Source organism: Zootoca vivipara, chromosome 7, assembly GCF_963506605.1.
Source record: "Zootoca vivipara chromosome 7, rZooViv1.1, whole genome shotgun sequence".
Classification (NCBI taxonomy): domain Eukaryota; kingdom Metazoa; phylum Chordata; class Lepidosauria; order Squamata; family Lacertidae; genus Zootoca; species Zootoca vivipara.
In genome coordinates, this window is record NC_083282.1 from 83,836,971 (window position 1) to 83,860,248 (window position 23,278).

Here is a 23,278-nt window from a genome sequence, read left to right on the forward strand (position 1 = left end):
GACTCCCCCGACGGGGTGGGAGGAGGGAGAAGGGGAGCGTGGGCGGGGGGAAGCGGGGAGAAGCAGCTGACCGGCTTCTCCCTGGAAAGTCCCCGCAGGGGGCATGGTGGCTGCAGGCGTCGCCCTGTTCTCCGCCTTAGAGCCAAAGGCAGAGAAACGGTACTTTCGACGAGAAAGCCCTGGGAGGGACGGAGCACTGGACAGAGCCTGCGCACGCGCCCGACGTGGACGCGCAAAGGGCCCCGTCGTTCTCACGTACGCAGGCTGCGCCCGCCCGCGGTTGGAGGACGCCTGAGTTACTTCGCGTGCTTCGAGGGAGAGTCCGTGGCGCCCCCCCCCCCGCGTTTATCTCCCCTAGCACGTCGTAACGTCTGGAAACGGCAGTGTTGGGAGCTTTTCTGGGTCCGGTTTTAGCTGGAGGGGAAGCCCAGAGGACTGTGGGTCAAGGGAGGAGGGCCCCACAGCATGGGCGTAGCCAGCTGCCCCCCACAGCCTCCTAAATCAAGTGAACAAAGAAAAACACAGAAATTGTAGGAGGATTTTGACAGATTCTTCTGAGCACTTGGGGTCAGAAGAAAGTACAGGTAATTTAAAACAACTCGTTGAGATAATTCATTCTGAGTCTGGCAGACAGAGCCAGACAGAGGATAGTGGCAGGGTTGTCATACGTCCAGAATTTCCCAGATGTATACGGAATATCGCGGCGGCTGCAGCAGTGTCCGGGCGGAAGACCGGTCAAATGTCCGGGATGCTGCTACGACCATGACACACTTTTTTGTTTTTTATAAATAAATAAATAATCAGAGTAGGGATCAGCAGTTAAGCAGGTGCCATATACCTAGTCAGACTTGTCAACACTGACTGGCAGTGGATTTCAGACGGGGAAGTCCTACTCACCCCTGTCTGTAGACTGAACCTGGGACAGTCTGCATGCAAAGCAGTTGTCCCGGCAGTCATGTGAAGAAATGCACGTGACTGTTTAAAGGGTCGGAGGGCTTAAGTCCCCACGATAACCACAGCACTTGATCCGGATGTTTACTGCTTTACTTTGTTAGGGAATTTTATAGGGGGGGGGGGAGTTTTGTAACCAACGTGTCGGGAACAGGGGCTATTACTTCATTATATTTCATATTGTTTTCTTCCTTTCCCCCTTCCTTCCTTCTTTCTTTCTTCCTTTTCCTCTTTTGCTCTTCTCTTTTGGTGTGCTCTTTTTTTGCGATGTCGCTGCTGAATAAGAAGTTTTTTATAAAGGGAAAATAATAACTGTCCCACTGAGAGTTCCTGGTTGCTCCTGCTGTAATGGCACGGACCTTGCCATTTCCAGATGGGGGAACCCTTAGTCTGCTGCTTGTGGCACCTTAAAAGACTTAACACATTTATTATGGGATAAGAAGTTGTGGACTGGGCTCCCCTAGACTACTGCCTGCGGATAGAGGACACTGGCTTGTTGATGGTATTGATGTAAGATTCAACTGTCAATCTGATTCACTTCTGTATTTAGAACCAAAATATTTATGGGCAACCTTGCCGCACCAGCTGTTGCTGAACTAGAACTGCCCTCATCCCTGGCCCTTGGCCATGCTTTCTAGGGCTGATGGGAGTTGTAGTTCAGCAACATCTGACGGTCCAAGGTTCCCCGCTCCTGTTGTGGACAAAGAGTTCAGCTGTGTGTGGGCCCCTGAAGGCATATCCATACATATTAGTTTTGGGGTGCATGGTAGTCTGGGGCCCTTCCAGGCCTGCTTAAAATCGAGAAGAGGCTGGGGAACCATTCAAACCGGTCCCTCTGCTAAGCTAATATTTTTGCTAGTTACATTATGCAAAGAGGTCATTCTGTTGCCATAGAGACAAATGGGTGGGCCCTTTCCCACCTCACCTGGCTGCTGGGGTGGACTTTGGTCTTGCAAATTTCAGCAGCCCCCTGTGCAAGGTCGAAATTCAGCAGAAAACAACAACAACCCACCTTTGCCTTCTGATCTGCTCAATTCATGGCATCATAGTTGCAACTCCTGATAGGCTGGGCACCCAGTGTGGCAGAACCAGACATTCTGTCTTAAATCCAGCTTTGCTGGCCGAACAACAACAACAACAACAATTTTATTATTTATACCCCACTCATCTTGCTGGATTTCCCCAGCCACTCTGTCATCCTGGGATGGAGAACATTAGGCCGGGGAGGGCAATATATAGTGAGAAAGAGTTTTGGCATATGCTGGAAGCTAGGGACACAGAGTCATGTATTGCTCTGCTGAAACTAAGCTGAGACTTGGAGCTTCGCTGGAAACCTAAAGGGGAGGCAATACAGTATCTGTTGGGGTGTGAATACTGTGAGTTGCTCCATCCTATGTTCAGGTTGTATATGTGTGTGAGGGAATATATCGAAACCACCTCTTCAGCCATATCCTTAAACGCACTGTGGTTTTTTTGATGATGTGAAGTCCCTGTTCCTTATCAGCTGGCAACACATTGGGCAAAGTCTGCATATGGAAAATTTGTGTTACTCAAAAGGGGATTGCCACTAAGAAATGACAGGGATTAAAAAAAAGGGAGAGTAAAGAATGTGTTTTGTGTGTGAGTACTAAAAAAACCCCATAAAAAATAAAAACCTTTTAATTCCTGTGATCCCACACAGCACCCAAACGGAATTATTTTGTACTACTGACAAGCCTATATGTTCCAGTTGAACCAGTCCAGATGTACCAGCCATTATAAACACAAGCCATGATTCTGAACTCCAAATGGAGCAGGGGCATTTCCAAATGTTGCCCTCATCGCACCCCAAAACAATGAGCTAGTTTGCAAGTGCTACAACTAAGTGATGGTGCCCTCCAGGCTAATGAGCGAGTCTTTCCTCCACCCCGCTCACCTAGCTGCTAGGTAGGAGGAGAACAATAGCCAATGCGCTGTGTGTGAGCTGAGCTGGAAGCAGGCTGAAAACCCGGGGACACAGAGACATGCTTGATCTGTGCTGGATCCAAAGCTGCAACTAATGGGGAAGAAAGATCTTCTGGTGTGTTAATGCTGCGAGCCCCTCGATCTCAAGCTCATGTTGTATATGTGTGTCAATAAAGCCATCTATCCTAAAGGCATCACAGCCTTCGCTGACCTTCATTCCAAGGAAACCGAACCCTGGGTAAATGCCTGGAACCCCTCACTGCTTGGATATTGGCGTGGTGTACAACACTCAGCATCTTGGAGCTAATCCTGAACTTGTTTTTGTATAGCCCATGCTTAATCTGAGTGCCTTGCTTTTATCTATCTTCCCTGCTCTGCCCCATCCCAGCTATAGCCTGAGCCATTGACACATTTCCCTATTTGTATCAGAATTTGGCCCCAATTTGAGGTATCTATAAAAAATGTGCTTAATTTCTCCTTCACCTAACCAAGCCGCGGCAGGAGCAAAAATTCCGCCATTGTGTTGTCACACAGTGCAGTGGAGCTATTGTGTAGAGGCGTCTCCTTCCACCCTTCCGACGGATAAAGGCTGCTGGAGACTTTGGTGCACTTAAAAGATACAGAGAAGCTTGCCTCTATCAGAATGAGACATATTTTGCTGTGGCTTCCACAGCGTCTGTGATGCAACATCCAAGGTCTTGATGAAACTGTTTTCAGGACCACATTCACATGGTGTGGGAAGACGAAGGCTGTGAGGTGAAACTTGTGCGGTTAGAAAGGAACCTCTGTTTTTAAAAAAGGAAGCACCTGATAGCAGAACTGCTCATATGACCTAGGTTCAGAAGCACATTTCTTGCTCCCTCCCACGGTCCAACAAAAGACCCTCTCTCTGAGGACACACCTTACCTTTAAAGCACATTCTACCCCTCAAACAATTCTGGGGACTGTAGTTTCCTAAGGGGTTGCTGGGAATTGTAACTTTGTGATGGGTTAACTACAGCGCCCATAATTCTTTGAGGGACAGAACATGCTTTGAATGTGCATTGAAGGTATACTGTGTGCGCAACCTTAGAAGTCACAGCTGGAGTGTTCCTCTCCCCACCCCCATCTGCTTGCCTTCTTACTTATAACCACTCAAAAGGCAGGGGGTGGCACCAGTGGCAGACTTTGGGCCCTCGAGTTTCAGCGGTGTCCTGTGCAACGCTAAAATTAAACACCCCCTGCCTCTTGCACTCCATTCTACAGCATTGTTGTGCTGTCCGCTGCAGCACAGAGCCTGGAGAAAGATGGAGATAAAACTAGAATTATCTGCCTCCACCTATTGTTGGCTCTGGCGCCACCTACTGTTGGCCTCCCATTCTACCAGTCCAAAATGGGCACCAGCACCACTTGCTGCTGACCTAACTGCAGCACGGGGCAACCAGCCTTCCTTTGCACAAGTACTTGATTCAACAAGACCGCCAATCACTTATTCTGATACCTGCGACTTCCCTCCACCCTCACCACAACATGTCTGTTTGTGAAATGCTACAATATAGATTACTCTGTAAGGAGCCTGTGTTTCACCGCAGGAAGGTGGACCAGATAATCTTCATTCATGTCTCAGCCAACAGTCCTTTGCTTCCCATCTTCTGATATAGTCTATCCATCTGGGCCGCTCCTACCCTGGTTTCTGTTTTGGAGTGTGTGTGTGTGTGTGTGTGTGTGTGTGTGTGTGTGTGTGTTGCCCCATAATGCAACTCAAGCATTAAAAACAAAACAATAGCAACAAAAGCCAACAAAAGAAACTCAAAGGTATTAATAAACTGTGGTTCGTTATCTATATTCCATAGCCAGATTCGGTCCCTGTTTAGGACAGCTGCATATTCCTGCATTGCAGGGGGTTGGACTAGATCAGGCATGTCCAACAGGTAGATCGTGATCTACTGGTAGATCACTGGACATCTGCGGTAGATCACTGGTAGATCATTGGCAAAGAAGCTGAACAACTGTGGCTCCCCTAAATAAAGCTCAACATTTTACCTCCTCCCTGAAAAAAACTCAACAACTTTGACCTGAACCCCAAAAAGGAGGTAGATCACTGCCAGTTTTTAACTCTGTGAGTGGATTGCAGTCTCTTGGGAGTTGGCCACCCCTGGACTAGATGTTCCTTGGGGTCCCTTCCAAGCCTACGATTCTGTGATTCTATGAAATGCGACCTTTGGGGTGAAAAATGTTCCAGACCCATCACTTAAATAGAAGGCTTTAAGGGAGTTGCTTGTCAATGCCCTATCAGAACTCTTGTGAGTCTGCAGGGTGGGAGTGCCAGGAACTCCCCTGCGGAGCTGTGGGGTGGTTTGTTTTCGTGTGTGTAGCATTCGCTATACGAGCCGCATTTTGCCAATGATAAGAGTGGCTACAGCTGACAGTACGAGAGCGATCACTTGTTCCACAGAGGCACATTTGGGAAAGCTGGAATCCACTCTCCCCACCAAATCCTGTTCAAAATGCGTGAAATTGTGCACGTTCAGATCGGCCAGTGTGGAAACCAAATAGGATCGAAGGTAGGAAGCTGGTTTTTAATAACGTTTCTAAGAGACAAGGCAATGCTGCCTTTAATAACTGGATTTAAAGCGAATTTGGACAAAGGTGAATTGGGATGCTACTGAAATGCCCTCCTTGAGCAAACTTGGTTAAAATAACATCAACCCTGAAGTGTGTAAGATACGGTATATCAGTCATCTCCTCATACTCCAAATAGCCACCAGATAGCCAGCCATTTCATCTACCGGTAGATGCATATCAATGAGTTCAAACAGGAAACATAGGTTTTACAGCACAATTTGGTACGCTGAAGATTCACAAAGTTTCAGTGGTGTTCATTCCTTTCCTTGTACATATATTTAGGATAACAGCCTTTGTGAAAGAACCTGATATTTGAAAGTTTATATTTCTCTCGTCCACAATTTCGCTTGGCAGAAGGGCATTGTGGGGAGGGTGGGTTGGAGAAATACTTTGTGTTTTTAATGTTTCCAGGAAATGGTCCGGAGAACCTTGTTATGTGGGTGTCGTAAAACTGTACTAAGTAAATAAATAAGATGTCAGTAAGATGAGCAGCCAAAGTTCTGGTGGCACTTTTGTTTCACATATTATATACCCCGAGGAACCTTGTTGTAACTACCGGTACAGCTGGTAGGAAATGGCAGCAGTATTAGGAATTCTCAATGAAGTAGCAAACAGAGGATTTACATGAAGGGTCTTTCATTCAGCGGTTAGTAGCCATGACAGCTAAATGCAACCTCCACACAGTCAAAGGGAGTGTATACCATGCTTGTGCAGGGGACAAACAACGGGGCTAGTCTTCCATGACATGCTGGGAGGTTTTGCTCTGTCCCAGCGAGGCTATTTACATGCATGTAAATGGAAGCATTCTAAACACAAATGGATTGTGAACAAGAGACAAGAGGCATTTAAAAGGCTGGTGGCTACAGGAGGAGGGTGTGCCCACATGCATGACTGCCTGCTGTTTCAGATAAAGAGACAGCCGGGCTGGATGTGGGGAGTGGGGAGGCTAGATAGATGCCTCCTGTTATTCTGGTTTTGTGTGCTGCTTCCAGTTAAAAGTCTGCCTGGTTGCAGGACTGGCTCACGTGTTATGCTCTCCCGACAAGGATATCTCCTGGTGTAGGAAGAAAATGTGGGACACTACCATCACCTGGGGAGACCTTTCCCATATCTTATTTGATTAGCACGTGCAGGCTTCCATACCTACACCAGAGTTTACACCTGTCTAGAAATAATGTCATGTGTGTGCTGGGACAGGAAAAGTTTCAGAAAAGGGCTACCAAGATGATCAAGGGGTTAGAGGATGGGTAGGCAAACTAAGGCCTGGGGGCTGGATCAAGCCCAATCGTCTTCTAAATCCGGCCTGCGGACAGTCCAGGAATCAGCGTGTTTTCACATGAGTAGAATGTGTCCTTTTATTTAAAATACATCTCTGGGTTATTTGTGCGGCCTGCCTGGTGTTTTTACATGAGTAGAATGTGTGCTTTTATTTAAAATGCATCTCTGGGTTATTTGTGGGGCATAGGAATTCGATCATTTTATTTTTTTTGCAAAATATAGCCCGGCCCCCCACAAGGTCTGAGGGACAGTGGACCGGCCCCCTGCTGAAAAAGTTTGCTGACTCCTGGGCTAGAGCACCAGGGAGATTTTAGACTTGAGAAAAAACGAGTAAAAGGAGACATGCTATAGGTGTCCAAAATAATGCATGGTGGATAGTTATATATCACGTACAGAGCTTTATGGACTTAATAGGTAAGGTAAAGGTAAAGGACCCCTGGACGGTTAAGTCCAGTCAAATTCTCCTATGGGGTGTGGCACTCATCTCCACTTTCAGGTCAAAGGAGCCAACTCCTAGGCACCATGCGGGCTTCAGCCCCCACAATAAAATATTTGAGGGGGCCAGGCCTCCAAAAAGTTGATGGGCATTCCCATTCCAATGGTGTGTGTGCATTGTATCATGTGATCGATTATGCAGGGCGGGGCTTACCTGGGCCCCCACAATATTTTATTAAAGTTGGCACCCGAGTTCCGGGTCATGTGGCCAGCATGACTAAACTACATCAGGCACAATGGGATACCAGAGCACATGGAAACGCTGTTTACATTCCCAAGCTTATTATCCACTTGTGGTAACACAAAGGCAGGCTTTTTCCAAGGTGGCACCAATATTGCGGAAATATGATAGGGTCCCATCAGTATTGTTACTGGCATGTCACTACTATTCTCTGTTTTTTTACCTTCCTCTTTCAGTTCTGGGAAGTCATAAGCGCTGAACATGGAATCGATACCACGGGAAACTACCACGGAGACTCACCACTGCAGCAGGAAAGACTTAATGTTTATTTCAATGAGGCGTATTGTAAGTACATGAGGTTGTTGGTAACTGGGTGGGGAAATTAGATTACAAGAGCAATAGCAGCAGATGGAAATAGAAAAAGCCTTGTCATCTTTCACTGCCACGAAGTCTCTTAACCATTTATAAAGACTGTTGGCTAGGCTGCAGTATTAATTATCAGATATAAGAAACAAGCATATGAGAAATGGTTTGTTCAAGGAAAAATAAAATAGGTATGAAAGGAGCATTCCCGGATGCCAAAATCCAAGCTTGGGGCAAGTACACTTTGGTGAGAGAACCCCAGCAAAGACTGAAAACCACAAAATCTGCAGCAAATTAAAACGTGGAAATATAGGCTGTTAGACTTTTAAAATATGCCCTTCTAAGTTCCTTCCGAAGTTTCCCTCTTTCCCAGCATAGAAAAAGTCCACACATTTGGGAAGTTAAAAATAGTTTACTTACCAACTCTTCAAATGTGCTTTTCCATACAGCTTTTCAGGTGACAAAACATGGCTTAGTTACACTGGTGAAACTCAAGAGTGGCTTGGAAGAGCCATGCGGTCTGAGCTGCAGCATCCAGCTCAGACCTCCTCACAATTTACCTTCTCCCTGTAGAGTGAGATATAACAATAGCCTTGTTTACCTTTCTCCCATGGTGAGGGAGAGTGACCCAGCTAAACCTGGTAGGAAAGCTTACTCTATGATAGGCATCCCCAAACTGCGGCCCTCCAGATGTTTTGGCCTACAACTCCCATGATCCCTAGCTAACAAGACCAGTGGTCAGGGATGATGGGGATTGTAGTCCAAAACATCTGGTGGACTGAAGTTTGGGGATGCCTGCTCTATGACATTAACCCCTTCATGCAAACAAAATGGTCAAAGGCCTGGAAATGATGCCTTATGAGGAATGGCTTAGGGAGCTGGAGAAGAGAAGGTTAAGGGGTGATATGATAGCCATGTTCAAATATATAAAAGGATGTCATATGGAGGAGGGAGAAAGATTGTTTTCTGCTGCTCCAGAGAAGCGGACACGGAGCAATGGATTCAAATTTCAAGAAAGAAGATTCCACCTAAACATTAGGAAGAACTTCCTGACAGTAAGAGCTGTTCGGCAGTGGAATTTGCTACCAAGGAGTGTGGTGGAGTCTCCTTCTTTGGAGGTCTTTAAGCAGAGGCTTGACAGGCATATGTCAAGAATGCTTTGATGGTGTTTCCTGCTCGGCAGGGGGTTGGACTGGATGGCCCTTGTGGTCTCTTCCAACTCTATGATTCTATGATTCTATGCTTTAAATAGCCTTAAGCATGTTAGTTATATGAGGCTGGTTATCCCAGAGAAATAAGATGCAAAAGAGGTTAGGGCTGCAATCCTATCCTCATTTTCCTGGGTAGATACTTCTGAGTAGATACTTATAGGATTGCAATCTACATGACATTTTTATTCATCTGGGGTTGTAACCTGGACACATTTACTAAGTAGTAAACACCATTGAACACAGCAAGAAGTCCTTCTGAAGTCCAATACTGGTGAAAAGGACAATGTCTTCTAGTGCACTTGAGGGCAGCAGCCCAACATAGGGGGCACAGGGCACACCATAAGGCACTCACAGTTCTTTTCCTTCATTGCACCTCAGCATCTGCCACCTGAGCTGCCTCATGGTAGGGCCAGCCTTGACCAGTAGGTATGATGAGGGTTGTGCTCTGGCAATATATTCAAGGACACAGGTTTTTCACTTCTGTGCTATAGTGTTCTAAATGAAATATGTACACCAAAGAAACGATTTGTGAAGGAAATACACGCAGAAGGTACTACCTGCCTCAATCATGACCCTCAACTTTCCCCCTTTTTTTGCTGTAGCCCACAAGTATGTTCCTCGTGCTATCTTGGTGGACTTGGAGCCTGGAACGATGGACAGCGTGAGGTCCAGCAAAATAGGCCCACTCTTTCGACCCGATAACTTTATTCATGGTATGTGTGCTGCATTAATAATATGGATGTAATTTAATAGATGATGGTGTCATAAGAAATAAAGTTGCTGTGTATCAAACAGGGCCTCTGAGGAGATAGCCTCTCTATTCATTGCTTCAGAACACTTAAGAAGCCACTCGTATTTATAAAAAAAATAAATATTTATAGGTCTCATGATTACAGGAGGAAAACCTAAAAGATTTGGGGTGATTTTTTAAAAATAAATTGTTTAAATTGCAGAAGAGTTCTGGAGAAGTGGGATGTCTTCATTGACCACATATTGTTCACTCAAAGAATCAACGATTGCTTCAGCCTCCAAATAGTTAGCGATGGCCACTTTGCGCACTCATTCTAAAGCTTGTTCTAGAAAGGCAATTTGGGGTTTACGGTTGCACATTTCATCAATGTTTAGCATAAGTTTCGAAACCCTTGGTAACATGAATGCAAGCCTAGATCTGAATTTCCTGAAGGTTTCTAAACTAGAATATTTTTTCTTAAAATATATAATCTAGCAGCCCAATCCTATGCATGTTTTCTCTATATAAAAAAAGAGAGATTACGCAGCACAGAACATGCCAGCCTTCCTGCATGTTGCAAACACAAGCTGTTCTCAGCACATTTAGGGCAGAGGGACACCAGCCTGTTGGGGCCTGTTGGCCACATTCAGAATTTTAAGATAACAGGGCGGGCACCAGTCTCAACAAAATGGCTGCCATGGGGAAACGGCATATTATAAAATGGTTGCCACAAAAAAAGAGACTGGAGCACAAAATAATGCAAAAACTGAAGGTTTGAAACAAGAGTATAACAAGCCAAACATGTTCAAGGATCCTCCTTTTCCAAACAAAACAAAACAAAACAAAACAAAACAAAATTCTGGCGCAATTAGGTTTGTAGTAGAGTATCTGTGAAGTTATGCAGAACAATAACATAATACCACAGCCTCCACTCTTAGCTCCATTGAAGACTAGTATCCCTTCGCTTTATATTTAGATCTAGTCATGTCCACTTTTAAACTAAACATGTGCTCAGTGTTTCAGCAGCATTTTCTGTTACATTTAGCCCTTTCCGTTGTTTCTAGGAAATTCTGGCGCTGGAAATAACTGGGCAAAAGGCCATTACACTGAAGGGGCCGAACTGATTGAAAGCGTGATGGACGTCGTGAGGAACGAGTGCGAGGGCTGTGACTGCCTGCAGGGCTTTCAGCTGACCCATTCCCTTGGTGGAGGGACCGGGTCTGGAATGGGCACCCTTCTGATCAACAAGATCAAAGAAGAATACTCTGACAGGATCATGAACACATTCAGCATAGTGCCATCCCCAAAAGTTTCGGACACCGTCGTTGAGCCATACAACGCCATATTATCCATCCACCAGCTGATAGAGAACACGGACGAAACCTTCTGCATTGATAACGAAGCCCTCTACGACATATGCTTCAGGACACTGAAGCTTCCTTCGCCGGCCTATGGGGACCTCAATCACCTGGTCTCCCTCACCATGAGTGGAGTCACCACCTCACTCCGCTTCCCTGGCCAGCTCAATGCAGACTTGAGGAAGTTGGCGGTCAACATGGTGCCTTTCCCTCGACTGCATTTTTTCATGCCAGGCTTTGCGCCACTTACGGCCCGGGGCAGCCAGCAGTACAGAGCCGTCTCCGTTCCAGAGCTCACCCAACAGATGTTTGATGCAAGGAACATGATGGTAGCCGCTGACCCGCGTCACGGCCGCTACTTAACAGTGGCGTGCATCTTCCGAGGCCAGATGTCTACCAGGGAGGTGGATGAGCAGATGCTGTCCATGCAGACAAAGCACAGCAGCCAGTTTGTGGAGTGGATCCCCAACAATGTCAAGGTGGCCGTGTGCGACATTCCTCCCTGTGGCCTCAAGATGTCGGCCACCTTCATAGGGAACAACACAGCCATACAAGAGATCTTCAAGAGGCTCTCTGAGCAGTTCTCAGCCATGTTCAGGAGGAAAGCATTTCTGCACTGGTATACCGGGGAAGGGATGGATGAGATGGAATTTTCTGAAGCTGAAAGCAACACTAATGACTTGGTGTCCGAGTATCAGCAGTATCAAGATGCCACAGCCGATGTAGAAGAATATGTGGAGGCAGAGGAAGAGGCAGAGGCTGAGGCAAGCCAGGAAGAAGAAAAGGAGCTTCTTAAAAATAAGAGTGATGATTGAAAGCAATGCTGATTATTACTGTCAGTGAGGTGGCTGGACTTACCTATGTTTCTAAAATAACTTTTTAGTCTACTGAATGCAGGAGCAGCCAATTTTGTGCATTGAACCAAAGCATACACAGCCGCATTGTTGGCTGCAAAAATATATATATACCTGAGAAAATCCCCCTACTGAAAGCCAGTGCTATTTTTCTAGAAAATATGGTGCTGGAACTCACCACGAACGCTTCCCTGGTTCTCTTATAAATGGTAATCGCGCCCACTTGAGTGGTGCCGGAATTGAGTCCCGGTGAGTTCCAGCTGAAAAAAACTCAACCCCTGCTGAAATCTATGTTCTAATTAAGTGATTCTTCTGAATTAGTGCATCTAATGCAAATAAGTCATTTTAGAACAGTGGGGGAAATTATACCAGCATGCTGCTTCAAAGGACATATCCCAGGGCTTCAGTTGATGGAACAGATTACAAAGGATGACACGGTGACCAACCGCAGCAAAGTAGTTAAGGAGGCTTCAATTCCCCTCTAGTCAAATGCAACCATCCATGGTCCTGGAGGAAGCTGCACACCTCTGTCTGCATCATAGACACATCAACCTAGTTTAATGGAGCCTGGATGAGTACCCTGATGAAGGTGCAGTGTTCAACACATACATCTTGCAGGACCAGGGTGACTGTATTTTTTTACTTTCTTGTGTGAGCATCCTCTTATGCACATTTGTCAGATGAGTTTGTGAATTACCAAGGAAGGTATTCAAATTTACATGGCTGTTTCTTTCATACTTCATTATTCTGACCAGTGTATCTTCTTACTGGGCATATTTCTACACCAGTGAGCTTCAGTACAACAGCATTCTTACACACCTTGTATTTGGAGTTTTGTGATGAGCAGCCAAAGGGATGTGTCCTAACTGAGCCCCACACTAGCACAATGCAGTAGGGTATTTGATTCCAAGGAACAAAAATGACAGCTCCTTAGCTGACTTGCACTTTAGGTGGTATTACAGCTATATTAATTGGACAGCTGTTTTTAAATTTCACTGAGTCAGGCTTCCAATCTATAATATGAGGAAGTATGTAAGGGGATGAAATTCATGATGAAACCAGAAAGGTCCATTAAGTAGTCCAGCATTCTTTGTTTGTTAACAACTAAACTTATTTATATTTGTGTATAAAACATTTCTTTACTGGCTTTTGACTCTTGAAAAAAAAAAGAGCCTCAAAGGCGGTTTACAACAATCAATAGCAGGCATAGGCAAACCCGGCTCTCTAGATCTTTTGGGACAACTCCCATCACCCCTAGCTAACAGGACCAGTGGTCAGGGATGATGGGAGTTGTAGTCCCAAAACATCTGGAGGGCTGAGTTTGCCTATGTCTGATCAATAGACTCAGCTCCTATTAATGTGCCCACTTCTTTTAAAAGCCACCCAAGCTATTGGCTATTGCCATGTTGTGATCAGTAAATTTAACGTGCTCTGTAATGTGTAAAGAAACACGTCTGTCTACCCTAACTGCAGCCACTAATATTAATGTAGGATTAATATGGCTTCATGCCGCCAGTGAAATCAAAGAATGAATTACTTCCATGGGATCTAGATTGGCTTACCCTGTAAATGGCAAACATATATCCATTTGGGCTAGGTGCATAAGTGGTTTAAGAAGTAGTTAGCCTGCATGTATTTTAATGACACTTAAATATTAACAAAACATCTATTATTGTACCTAATAGGTTTTAAATAGCTGTATCTTTGCTTATTCTTAAATGTACCCTTGCTTTTAATCAAGCTAGCTGAGAATCCTATTATACCTGTAGGATTTGAAACACGTTTATAGCACACTCGATACCATTTTATGGATCTGATGAAGGCATTTTTACATTAGGAGTAAGCTCTACTGAACACACTAGGGGACTTACCTCTGAGTAACAGTGACATGGCTGCAGGCAGCAAGTGTATATAAACTTGTGTATGGAAGAAAAGCCAGAAAATGCAAGGAGCAATAGGCTATCCCATTTCCACCCACTTGCGTATACGGAAGTCAACAGGAGTGTTTGTGTATCACATTCAACAAGTCAACAATCCATAGACAACAATAGTTGGCGCTGCATACTCATACAAATATTCACTCAGTGAGTGTAGAGTCTGTGTTCACAATAGCTGAGCTGTTACAAACCACAAAGTGCACTCTCTCACAAACATGTACATGTCAACCTATACAGTACCCAAGTTCACTGTAGCATGTGAACAAGCCAATTGCACCTTAGCATGAACTGCAGTATTAACACATGGAAGGACAAGAGTTCACTGTAGTAAAAGATTCTGCTGCAATTTTTCTGTTAGCCTTAAAGATGCCACTGAACTAGTTTTGCTTTTTTGCAAAGATTAAACAGTTAACTCTTCTGAAATCATTCCTAGTAACGAACCTACATTTATTTAGAAAGTCCCTATGGCATAAACAGCAGCACTGAATGAAGCTTTGCTACCACCCATACTATTCTTTCCCAGGATACATTCAGAGGGTGCCAGCTAGAATTTCAGTTTCACTCCACATTATGAATATTTATTTCACAGTCTCATTGCTTTGGGGCTGTAAAGTCAAGTATTTACACAGGATTGTGTTGAGCTTTTTGTGCAAATTTCTCTTGAATGCTTATGCAAAATGTCTAATTCCTTTATTTAACTGGTTTTACTTACAGGGGGGAGGGGAGAGATGCAGAGATGCAAGCATTTTCTCCAGTGTGAAAGAGAACAAATATTTAACTCAGCTGTCATTTTACTCACCATAAATTTTTCACTATATATCTATTTGTTCACTGCAAGTACTATGCAATACCAAATAAAAAGCAAGCTAAAACTTGCATTTTTGTCCAATTTCAACCTTCTATGCAAGGGGAAATAACTCCTTTCACTTCTTGTGTTCATAACCTTAAAATGCAATTATTAATTCCTTGTGTTCAAGTTTACTGAGCAGGCCTTAAACAGTTGTTCACTTGGCTAGCTAGGAAAGTTTGTGTCAGTTGGAAGAGAAATTTTATCCCACTTTACCTCTAAGGAGTTCAGGGTGACACACATGCTATTTCCCATCCACTATTGTGTCCTCACAACTAGCCTATGAGGTAGGTTAGTCAGAGATTATGAGCAGGACATGCTCATGAACTTCAGTGGAGCAGGGTTTGAATCAGGGGTTCCTTGGTGACCATGATCAGTGAAGGATCTTGAGGATGAAGCTGATGGTGCTCAAGGTTTCTGCTTGTTTTTCAGCAAAGAAAAGCTACTTGATGCTCTAGTCAAGAGATAACTTCTGTAGCTTGTGCATTGCCTTGTTCCAAATGCTTTTTTATTCACATTTGATCAGCAGTTCATTTAGCAATCAGCTAGTTTAAAAGAGCATTTACAGTGAAATTCTACACATGCATACTCAGAAGTCCCAATGAGTTCATTCGAATTTATTTCCAGCTGTGTTAGAACTGCAGCCTTAATTATGTCAGCACAAGATAAAATTCTGGGCAATGTCACAAGGCACTGCATATATATACCTGGAGGCTCACAGCTTTATTTTCAAAGTATAGGCAATCATTCTTTCCAGAATAAAAACCATTTTATTATCAGTTTATTTTGCTTTTAACACTGATTTCTATTTTGTTACTATAGGTTGTTAAAAACCAAATTCATTGAGTATTCGCTATAACCTAGTAAAAGCCAACTGTAGTTGAAAATGCTGTACAATTCCACAAAGTGTTTGGTTGTTCTTGCTCAACAAAACAAAATAATTAAGGAACATGTTCAACACATTCTGTTTATTGGCATAGTTATTTTACACATATACTGCAAGCCTTCACAGAGCAGGAAGCAGTTATGTTGCGTACAAGCACATTCATGAGCCTTCATTTTTCCTGTTATAAATCAAGTCCTGTAAGACAATTAAGACAAGCAGTTAAGTGCCATATTACAATATACAATTTCAATTAAAGCTGAGAGCCCCAAAACTAATATTATTCCTCAAACGTCTGAGGTCTAACACCTATTCTGGTATGTATTTACAGTGAGATGTGAACTGCTGTGTAAAACTAAATAGCCTAAAAATGCCAAAACAGTTCTCACTCCTGTTTCACAGTTATCAAAGGACTTATCTAGCATTGTTCCAACCACGTGTAAAAGGTAAAAGACCCCTGGGCAGTTAAGTCCAGTCAAACTTGACTATGGGGTGTGGCGATCATCTCACTTTTCAGGTTGAGGCAGCCAGTGTTTGTCTACAGACATCTTTCTGGGTCATGTGGCCAGCATGACTAAACTGCTTCTGGCGCAATGGAATACCGTGACGGAAGCCAGACCACACGGAAATGCCATTTACCTTCCAGCTGCAGTGGTATCTATTTATCTACTTGCACTGGCGTGCTTTCAAACTGCTAGGTCATGTGGATTTGAACCACCGACCTTCTAATCAACACGTTGGTAGTACATGGCACTATAAAAAAAATGGCCTCCTATTAAATAGCAAGCAATGAGGCTTCAAATGTTATAAGGTCCACTATCTGAAGGTTCTAATTCTGAAGCTGTGGTCACAAGTTGTTAAGTTAGTGTAAAGGGAACGAATTAAGAGTACAGAAGTTATCAAGAAATAAGTTTGGTGGTTGCAGCCATACAAATAAAGCAATTCATGAATAGTCCATTCTGTCATAAATGTTCAGAACATAGGCTGCAAAAGCAAGGTTTTTTTACAAGCAGATACACTCCCTTTAAGAGAGGGCCAGAGCTTAATGGTACAGTAATATGCTTTGCAAGGGACGCGGGTGGCGCTGTGGGTTAAACCACAGAGCCTAGGTAGGGCTTGCTAATCAGAAGGTCGGCAGTTCAAATCCCCGCAACGGAGTGAGCCCCCGTTGTTTGGTCCCTGCTCCTGCCAACCTAGCAGTTTGAAAGTATGTCGAAGTGCAAGTAGATAAATAGGTACCGCTCTGGTGGGAAGGTAAACGGCATTTCCGTGTGCTGCTCTGGTTCGCCAGAAGTGGCTTTGTCATGCTGGCTATTGTACGCCGGCTCCCTCGGTCAGTAACGCGAGATGAGCGCCGCAACCCCAGAGTCGGTCACGACTGGAACTAATGGTCAGGGGTCCCTTTACATAATATGCATTGCATGCATAAAAGCCTCATCCCCAGACACTTCCAATGAAAAGGGTACCAGGATTGAGAAATTCCTCCACCTGATGCTGCAGCTTCGTTGTAAAAACAAAACAAACCCCAAAACCCCAAATATCTCTACTTACCTGCACATCATTCCTTTTTGATTCTCACTATTTTCACGCTTGCTCCCGCCGTTTTCTCTGCGTCCGCTTTAAACTGCGGTTTCAGCGCTGCTCTCACAGCCTGGGCGCAGATCTGGGAATACCGGATGTAGCTGGAAGGAGAAAGAGACGCGCAAAAGTCAACGCAAATAATGGAATCGAAAACACTCAACAGCCGCCCTGAGACAGCGGAGGGGAAGGAAAGAGGAGGCCCGGCTCGCCTCAGCCAACCCTACCTGAGCCCGGCTTGCCTCCAGTAGGACACCATGTCTGCCCAGCGTATGGACCGTAACTCGCTCGCTTACTCCGCTTAAGGCCGCAAGGTCGGCAACCGCACAAGCCCTAAGCCTTAGTGTGACCCGGAAGAAGCTAAAGACCCGGAAGTGGAAAAGCCAGTCCGACCAATCGCACGCCACTCCCCTCCGAGCTCGTTCGCGAACCGAGGCAAGTGCTGGCATCACGCCCCGCCCCCTCCTCCTCCACCCGTCTATTTCCAGTGAGGAGGAAGCGTCCAATCAGAAAACGGGGCGCCGGGACGTCGGGCGCTCCCATTGGCTGCGTGGCGGCGCCGCGCTGACTTCAGAGGGTTCCGCACTTTTGCAGCTGGGCAGGTGGATCGGCTGCAGCTGTTCGTTGGTCTCCTGTTATACCGTAGTACACGGCTGGTCCGTCGCGAGGTCCAGCAGGCTTCCTGGCACACAAACAATAAGATCAGGGCCCTTGGGCTGCTGGCGCTGGAGGCAGATAACACAGCGCTGTGGAAGCTGCACCTGTTGCTCCCCCCGGCTTGCTGGGATGTGTGCGCCTTGTAGGCTTCCCAATTCTGAGAAAAGATCTCGTGTTCACCATATACGCTGCACGTCCACCGGGCTGCAGATTTACTACGCAGCGGGGATTCTCAGATGGTTGCCAGGAAGCCGTCTACCTGGGAGGGCGGTGGTTGTTGCCAACGGAGAGCGCGTTGATTTGGACTTTCAAAAAATAGATGGATGGTCTTGCATCTGGAGTCAGAGGTGCAACTGACCACACTGCCTCTAGTCTAGAGTCTAGAGTCAGCATCCATTTCAACCCTGTATTAATTAATGAATAAATAAATTGTCCTTAGTTTGTTCTGGGTATTTAGACTGTGTCAGACCAACACAGCTACCTACCTGAATCTGGAACCCTGTACAGTATGAACTTTGTGATGGTCCTAGTGTGATGGATGCAGTGATGTAAAGGACCTGGGGAAAGCCCTCTTTCTCTTCCTGCCACACACATCCCGCAGGCATAGGCAAACTCCGGCGCTTGAGATGTTTGGGACTACAATTCCCATCATCCCTAGCTAACAGGGCCAGTGGTCAGGGATGATGGGAATTGTAGTCCCAAACATCTCAAGCGCCGGAGTTTGCCTATGCCTGATTAAAGGCCTTCACATCTCTAGGGGTTTGCATGTGGTGTGGTGAAATCTGAAACAGCTGAAGGTTTTCTTTTACTACATCATGCTTCTGTTTAAACAGCCATATCTCTGATCCATTTCATAGAATTGGAAGTGACCCCAAGTGAATGTAGTGCAACCCCCTGCAATGCAGGAATATGCAGCTGGCCCATGTGGGGATTGAACCCCCAACCTTGGCATTATCAGCACCATACTAACCAACTGAGCTAATATGTTTTCTGCAGCTTCCATTCTCATTGTACGTGTATACTTCAGCAAACACTGGCATAACAGCAGCAGCAAACATGACTGTCACATAAATTGTGGTGGATCGGAGTGATCTCTAGATGGGAGCATGGAGTTTTCCTAAGACATGTCTTTGTCTATGTCAGTGCCCTGTTTACTTGTTTGCTATCAAATCCTTACCTTGTCTTTCAGCCCTACCTGTGGGTAAACGTTGAAATGTGTCATTAAAATCTGTACAAACAAGCATAATTTAAAAGCCAAGCTGTGTTTTTTATGAGGCATATGTGGTACAGTATATTGAAACATTTTTTCCAACTTATAAAAGTATTGTACACATTATTTTTCAGGGTCACACAAGACTTCAGATTCAGAGCCTCAGAAGCAGTCAGTTGGTTGTATCATGACACATTCAGTCAACAACATTCAGTTATATTTCATAAATCAGAGAGAATATTTTAATACAGGACTTGTGAAAGAAAAGATGAAGTGGTGTCCTGCAGATAATATTGCTGTGTGGAGTGCTTTTGTTGAGGGTTCTCGCCATTCTCCATTTCATTCCCTCTCTGCCCAGTTTCCTTTTTTTCTAACAGTCTGCCAGTATTCTGTGCCCAAGGAGGATGCTAAGATGGTGTACACACCATGCATTTAAATCACATTACTCTCCACAAAGAATCCTGGGAATTGTAGTTTGTTAAGGCTACAGGGAATTGTCTATGTGAGGGGTAAACAATAATTTCCAGGATTTCTTGGGGAAAGCAGTGTGCTTTAAACGTGCTTTGAATGTATGGTGTGTATACAGCCTTGTGTAGTTTTAGGTTTGCCCTTCCATTTGGGGATTTTCCCTGCTCCCCATTTGGCAATTTATGGGGTGGAGGGGGAGTGCATGTGGCTACGGTAAATCTAGCTACATTAAAACATTGAGTTTCCTCAATGAGCAGCTCCCACTTAAATCCCCGGAACATTGAAAAATAGGCCACATATGTACAATTCATTTAAAATTTAAAGCACTTCCCTTAAAGAATCCTGAGAACTGTTGTCTTTTAAGGTGCTGAGAGTTTTTAGGAGACATCTATTCCCCTCACAGAGTGCCTTTCTTTCCAGACACACTGTTCCATTTCCATTTCCACTTCCACCCAAATGGCTTTCCCCCTCCCTGCTGCCCCAGTCATCCAGCATTTCTTCAACATTGAGTCCTCATTCAGCTGATTGAGAGGCTTCTTTCCCCCAATTCTTTTTATACACCCCAATATCTTTTGTATGTTTGCCAACCACAGGAGTCTGCTGATACCCTGTCTTGTACATTGTTGGTGTGGTTTTGGCTACACTTGCACAAGCACTCAAAGGCTTGACTTGGAATCAGAGGGAATTGTATCTGGCATTGTCTAAAAAAAACAGGACAATTATCCCTGAAAGCATGGTATATTATAGTTTAACTCATTCCACTGGTTAATTCCAGCTGATTGTGATACTTCAGGAAATAAATAGGGGATCCATTGTGTTTATCAAGTTGCACTGATTAACAGTGGAATCCGTCACATGTCTAGTCAGAAGTAAGGCTCACTGGAGGCAATAGGTCTTACTCCCAGGTAATTGTGTATAGGATTACAGCCTCAAATTGTACAAGATGAAAAGGAAGCATGAGGTTGAGAACATTAACATTAACAATAGCCACAAGGAAACCAAACTGTAAGTAGGTATTGTAATCGCATAAGGTGCCTATATCAAGGCACCTTCATACATTTGTACAAACTGTTGTTTAGGGTTGTCAACTTTTTAAAGGGATCCTATGCCGCTTAAGGTATTAAAATTCAGGTGTTGAATTTTTCCCTCCCCTGTCAGGGAAGACACAGGAGCCTTGCCATAAAAGGTTGGTGGCCCTGTTATTAATTCTTCCCCATTTCAGTGTACATTTTGTAGTTCAGAAGTTTTCCCAGAGATGAAATGCTTGAAATAATGTTGTCCTTGTTCAGAAAATATGGACATGGAAATAAATAATTATACTACAAACCCCCCAAACATCAAGCAAATTATCTGTGGAGCTCTGCATCATAAAGATTAGAGAGGGTAAACTGGAGTTGATGGTAAACTGAGATTATTGCAGCAACTGAAAGTTGTAGACGAAGGGCGGCTGGACAAATCCAAAGGGAGATTGGATCGCTGCTGCTCAGCTAAAGATGTGAAGTTTGAAATCTCCAATGATACGGAGGAGATGCAGTAAGGAGTGTCTTCAACAAAAACATTGGAAGTGTCCAGAGATGTTGGAAAGACAAAATCAGAAACATCTAAGGAACTAGAAGATGATGAATCAGAGGAGTGCTGAGATGTTAATGTGTTGATGTTAGTGAGGTCTAATGAACCAGAAGAGGATGAGGAGGAGAGATCAGAAATATCCAGAGAGGGTGAAGAAAATACATAATGGAGATCTGAGTCTGAGAACTCATGGCTAGAGAGATCCAGGGAGGCTGGTGATGTGGGAAGGTCCAGCGATGCGGAAGAAGAAAAACTGGATAGGTCTACGGAGACTGTAGAGCTCAGACTAGAAAAGTGTGGTGAGTCGGAAGAGGTGAGGCTGGAAATGTCCAACGATATTGAAGAGCTTCGACTAGAGCGCTCCCAGGAACCTGAGGATCCAGTGCTGGAGAGGTCCAGAGAAATAGATGAGATACTGGAGGAGTCCAGTGGGGGTGAAGAACAGAGACTCGAGAGCTCTGGAGAAGACAAGGAGGCACAAATAGAGAGGCCCAGGGAGGATGAAGCAGTATCACTTGAGCAATCCCAAGACTCTCTGGAGCTAGGGCTGGAGAGGTCGAGGGAATCTGAAAAGACAAATTTGGACGCAAATTCCAAGGAGGCCAAAGACTCAAGGCCGGATTGGTCCAGGGAGGCAGAACAGACAAAAGCAGACTGATCCAGGGGGGCAGGAGGTCCAATTTACAGAATAAGATAAATCCACAAGATTATTTGGCAGTCCAAAGACATTCGGTGTAGTTTCAGCCTTGTCATTGTTTGAGAACTTTTCTTTAGCTAGGAAAACATTAAACAAGAACAATTATTAAAAAAAAAAACACAATTCTTACTTTTATTGAAGTGGACACATCCTATTTCTCCTACTGTTTAAACAGGGGGGAAATTGAATTATTATATTTGGGGAACGATAGAAACAAAATAACAAACAAATAAATAACTATACATATTTCAAGGAATACTGTAATTTATTAAAATGGTCGGACATTTGCAGGTTGGGAAATTGAGTAATATTTCTCACTCAGTCTTATATCCAGAGTCTAGAACAGGCATAGGCAAACTATGCCCTCCAGATGTTTTGTGACTACAATTCCCATCATCCCTAGCTAACAGGACCAGTGGTCAGTAATGATGGGAGTTGTAGTCTCAAAACATATGGAGGGCCGAGTTTGCCTATGCCTGGTCTATAAGGGCAGTGCTCTGATAAATAAATGTTTTTATTGATTATTTCATTTTTTAATTCTTTTTGTAAACCACTTTTGAGGGTTTTTCCCCCAATCAAGTTGAAGAAACATTTTCTGAAATAAATAAAAGTAAAGAAAGTGTGTTGTGATCTGCCCTGTGATCTTCGGATGAAGGGTGGTATACAAATTTAATGAATTAATAACAACAACCATCATCCACCCTTTAAAATTGCCTACAAAAAGCACTTTCCACATAAGTTTGCTTTCTGAGGAGGAGCCTTGCCCCATCACTCTCCCCCAACATCTCCCTTGGGTACCCACTGTATAGCAGATGATTCTGGGAGATATTCTATTGCACAGACTCAGCACATGCAAAATGAATTAAATCCTATTGGGCCTCACATTACCCCATGTGAACTGAGAGGGTGTCGTCTGTTTTAAACACACAGTATTCCCCTGCAGTCATTCATCGCAGGGAACGATTGGGAGTGGTGGTCAGGCTGTCTTTCAGGTAAACATATCTTTCTGTAAAGATCTTTAAAGATTCCCCCACCCCTTTACAATCAAGCGGTAAATAAATTTTAGGAAAAGTAAAAAGCTGCTATTACTAAGCTTCTCATTGAATGAGTAAAGGTAAAGGGACCCCTGACCATTAGGTCCAGTCGTGACCGACTCTGGGGTTGCGCGCTCATCTCGCATTATTGGCTGAGGGAGCCGGCGTACAGCTTCCAGGACATGTGGCCAGCATGACAAAGCCGCTTCTGGCGAACCAGAGCAGCACACGGAAACGCTGTTTACCTTCCCGCTGTAGCGGTCCCTGTTTATCTACTTGCACTTTGACGTGCTTTCGAACTCCTAGGTTGGCAGGAGCTGGGACTGACAATGGGAGATCACCCCGCCGCAGGGATTCGAACCGCCGACCTTCTGATCAGCAAGCCCTAGGCTTTGTGGTTTAACCCACAGCGCCACCTGTGTCCCTGTT

At 44.6% G+C, this 23,278-nt stretch overlaps 2 protein-coding genes across 3 annotated transcripts; one reads left to right on the plus strand and one right to left on the minus strand.

Moving 5' to 3' along the window:
- The first annotated feature begins 245 nt into the window (after window positions 1-245).
- Window positions 246-13,163, plus strand: TUBB1 (tubulin beta 1 class VI). Of its 2 annotated transcripts, none has more exons than XM_035121972.2 (4): window positions 246-584; window positions 7,690-7,798; window positions 9,630-9,740; window positions 10,822-13,163. In XM_035121972.2, exons 3-4 carry the CDS (start codon window positions 9,680-9,682, stop codon window positions 11,928-11,930), a joined length of 1,170 nt encoding a protein of 389 aa, XP_034977863.1. In that variant the 5' UTR covers window positions 246-584; window positions 7,690-7,798; window positions 9,630-9,679; the 3' UTR covers window positions 11,931-13,163. The 2 variants fall into 2 exon arrangements, with proteins under 2 accessions (XP_034977863.1, XP_034977862.1); XM_035121971.2 differs by lacking the exon at window positions 246-584 and adding an exon at window positions 5,118-5,438.
- A 2,531-nt stretch (window positions 13,164-15,694) lies between these two features.
- Window positions 15,695-17,592, minus strand: ATP5F1E (ATP synthase F1 subunit epsilon). The gene is made up of 3 exons (XM_035121975.2): window positions 17,442-17,592; window positions 17,188-17,318; window positions 15,695-15,834 (listed from the first exon to the last, which is right to left on the minus strand). Exons 1-2 carry the CDS (start codon window positions 17,471-17,473, stop codon window positions 17,195-17,197), a joined length of 156 nt encoding a protein of 51 aa, XP_034977866.1. The 5' UTR covers window positions 17,474-17,592; the 3' UTR covers window positions 15,695-15,834; window positions 17,188-17,194.
- Window positions 17,593-23,278: the final 5,686 nt, after the last annotated feature.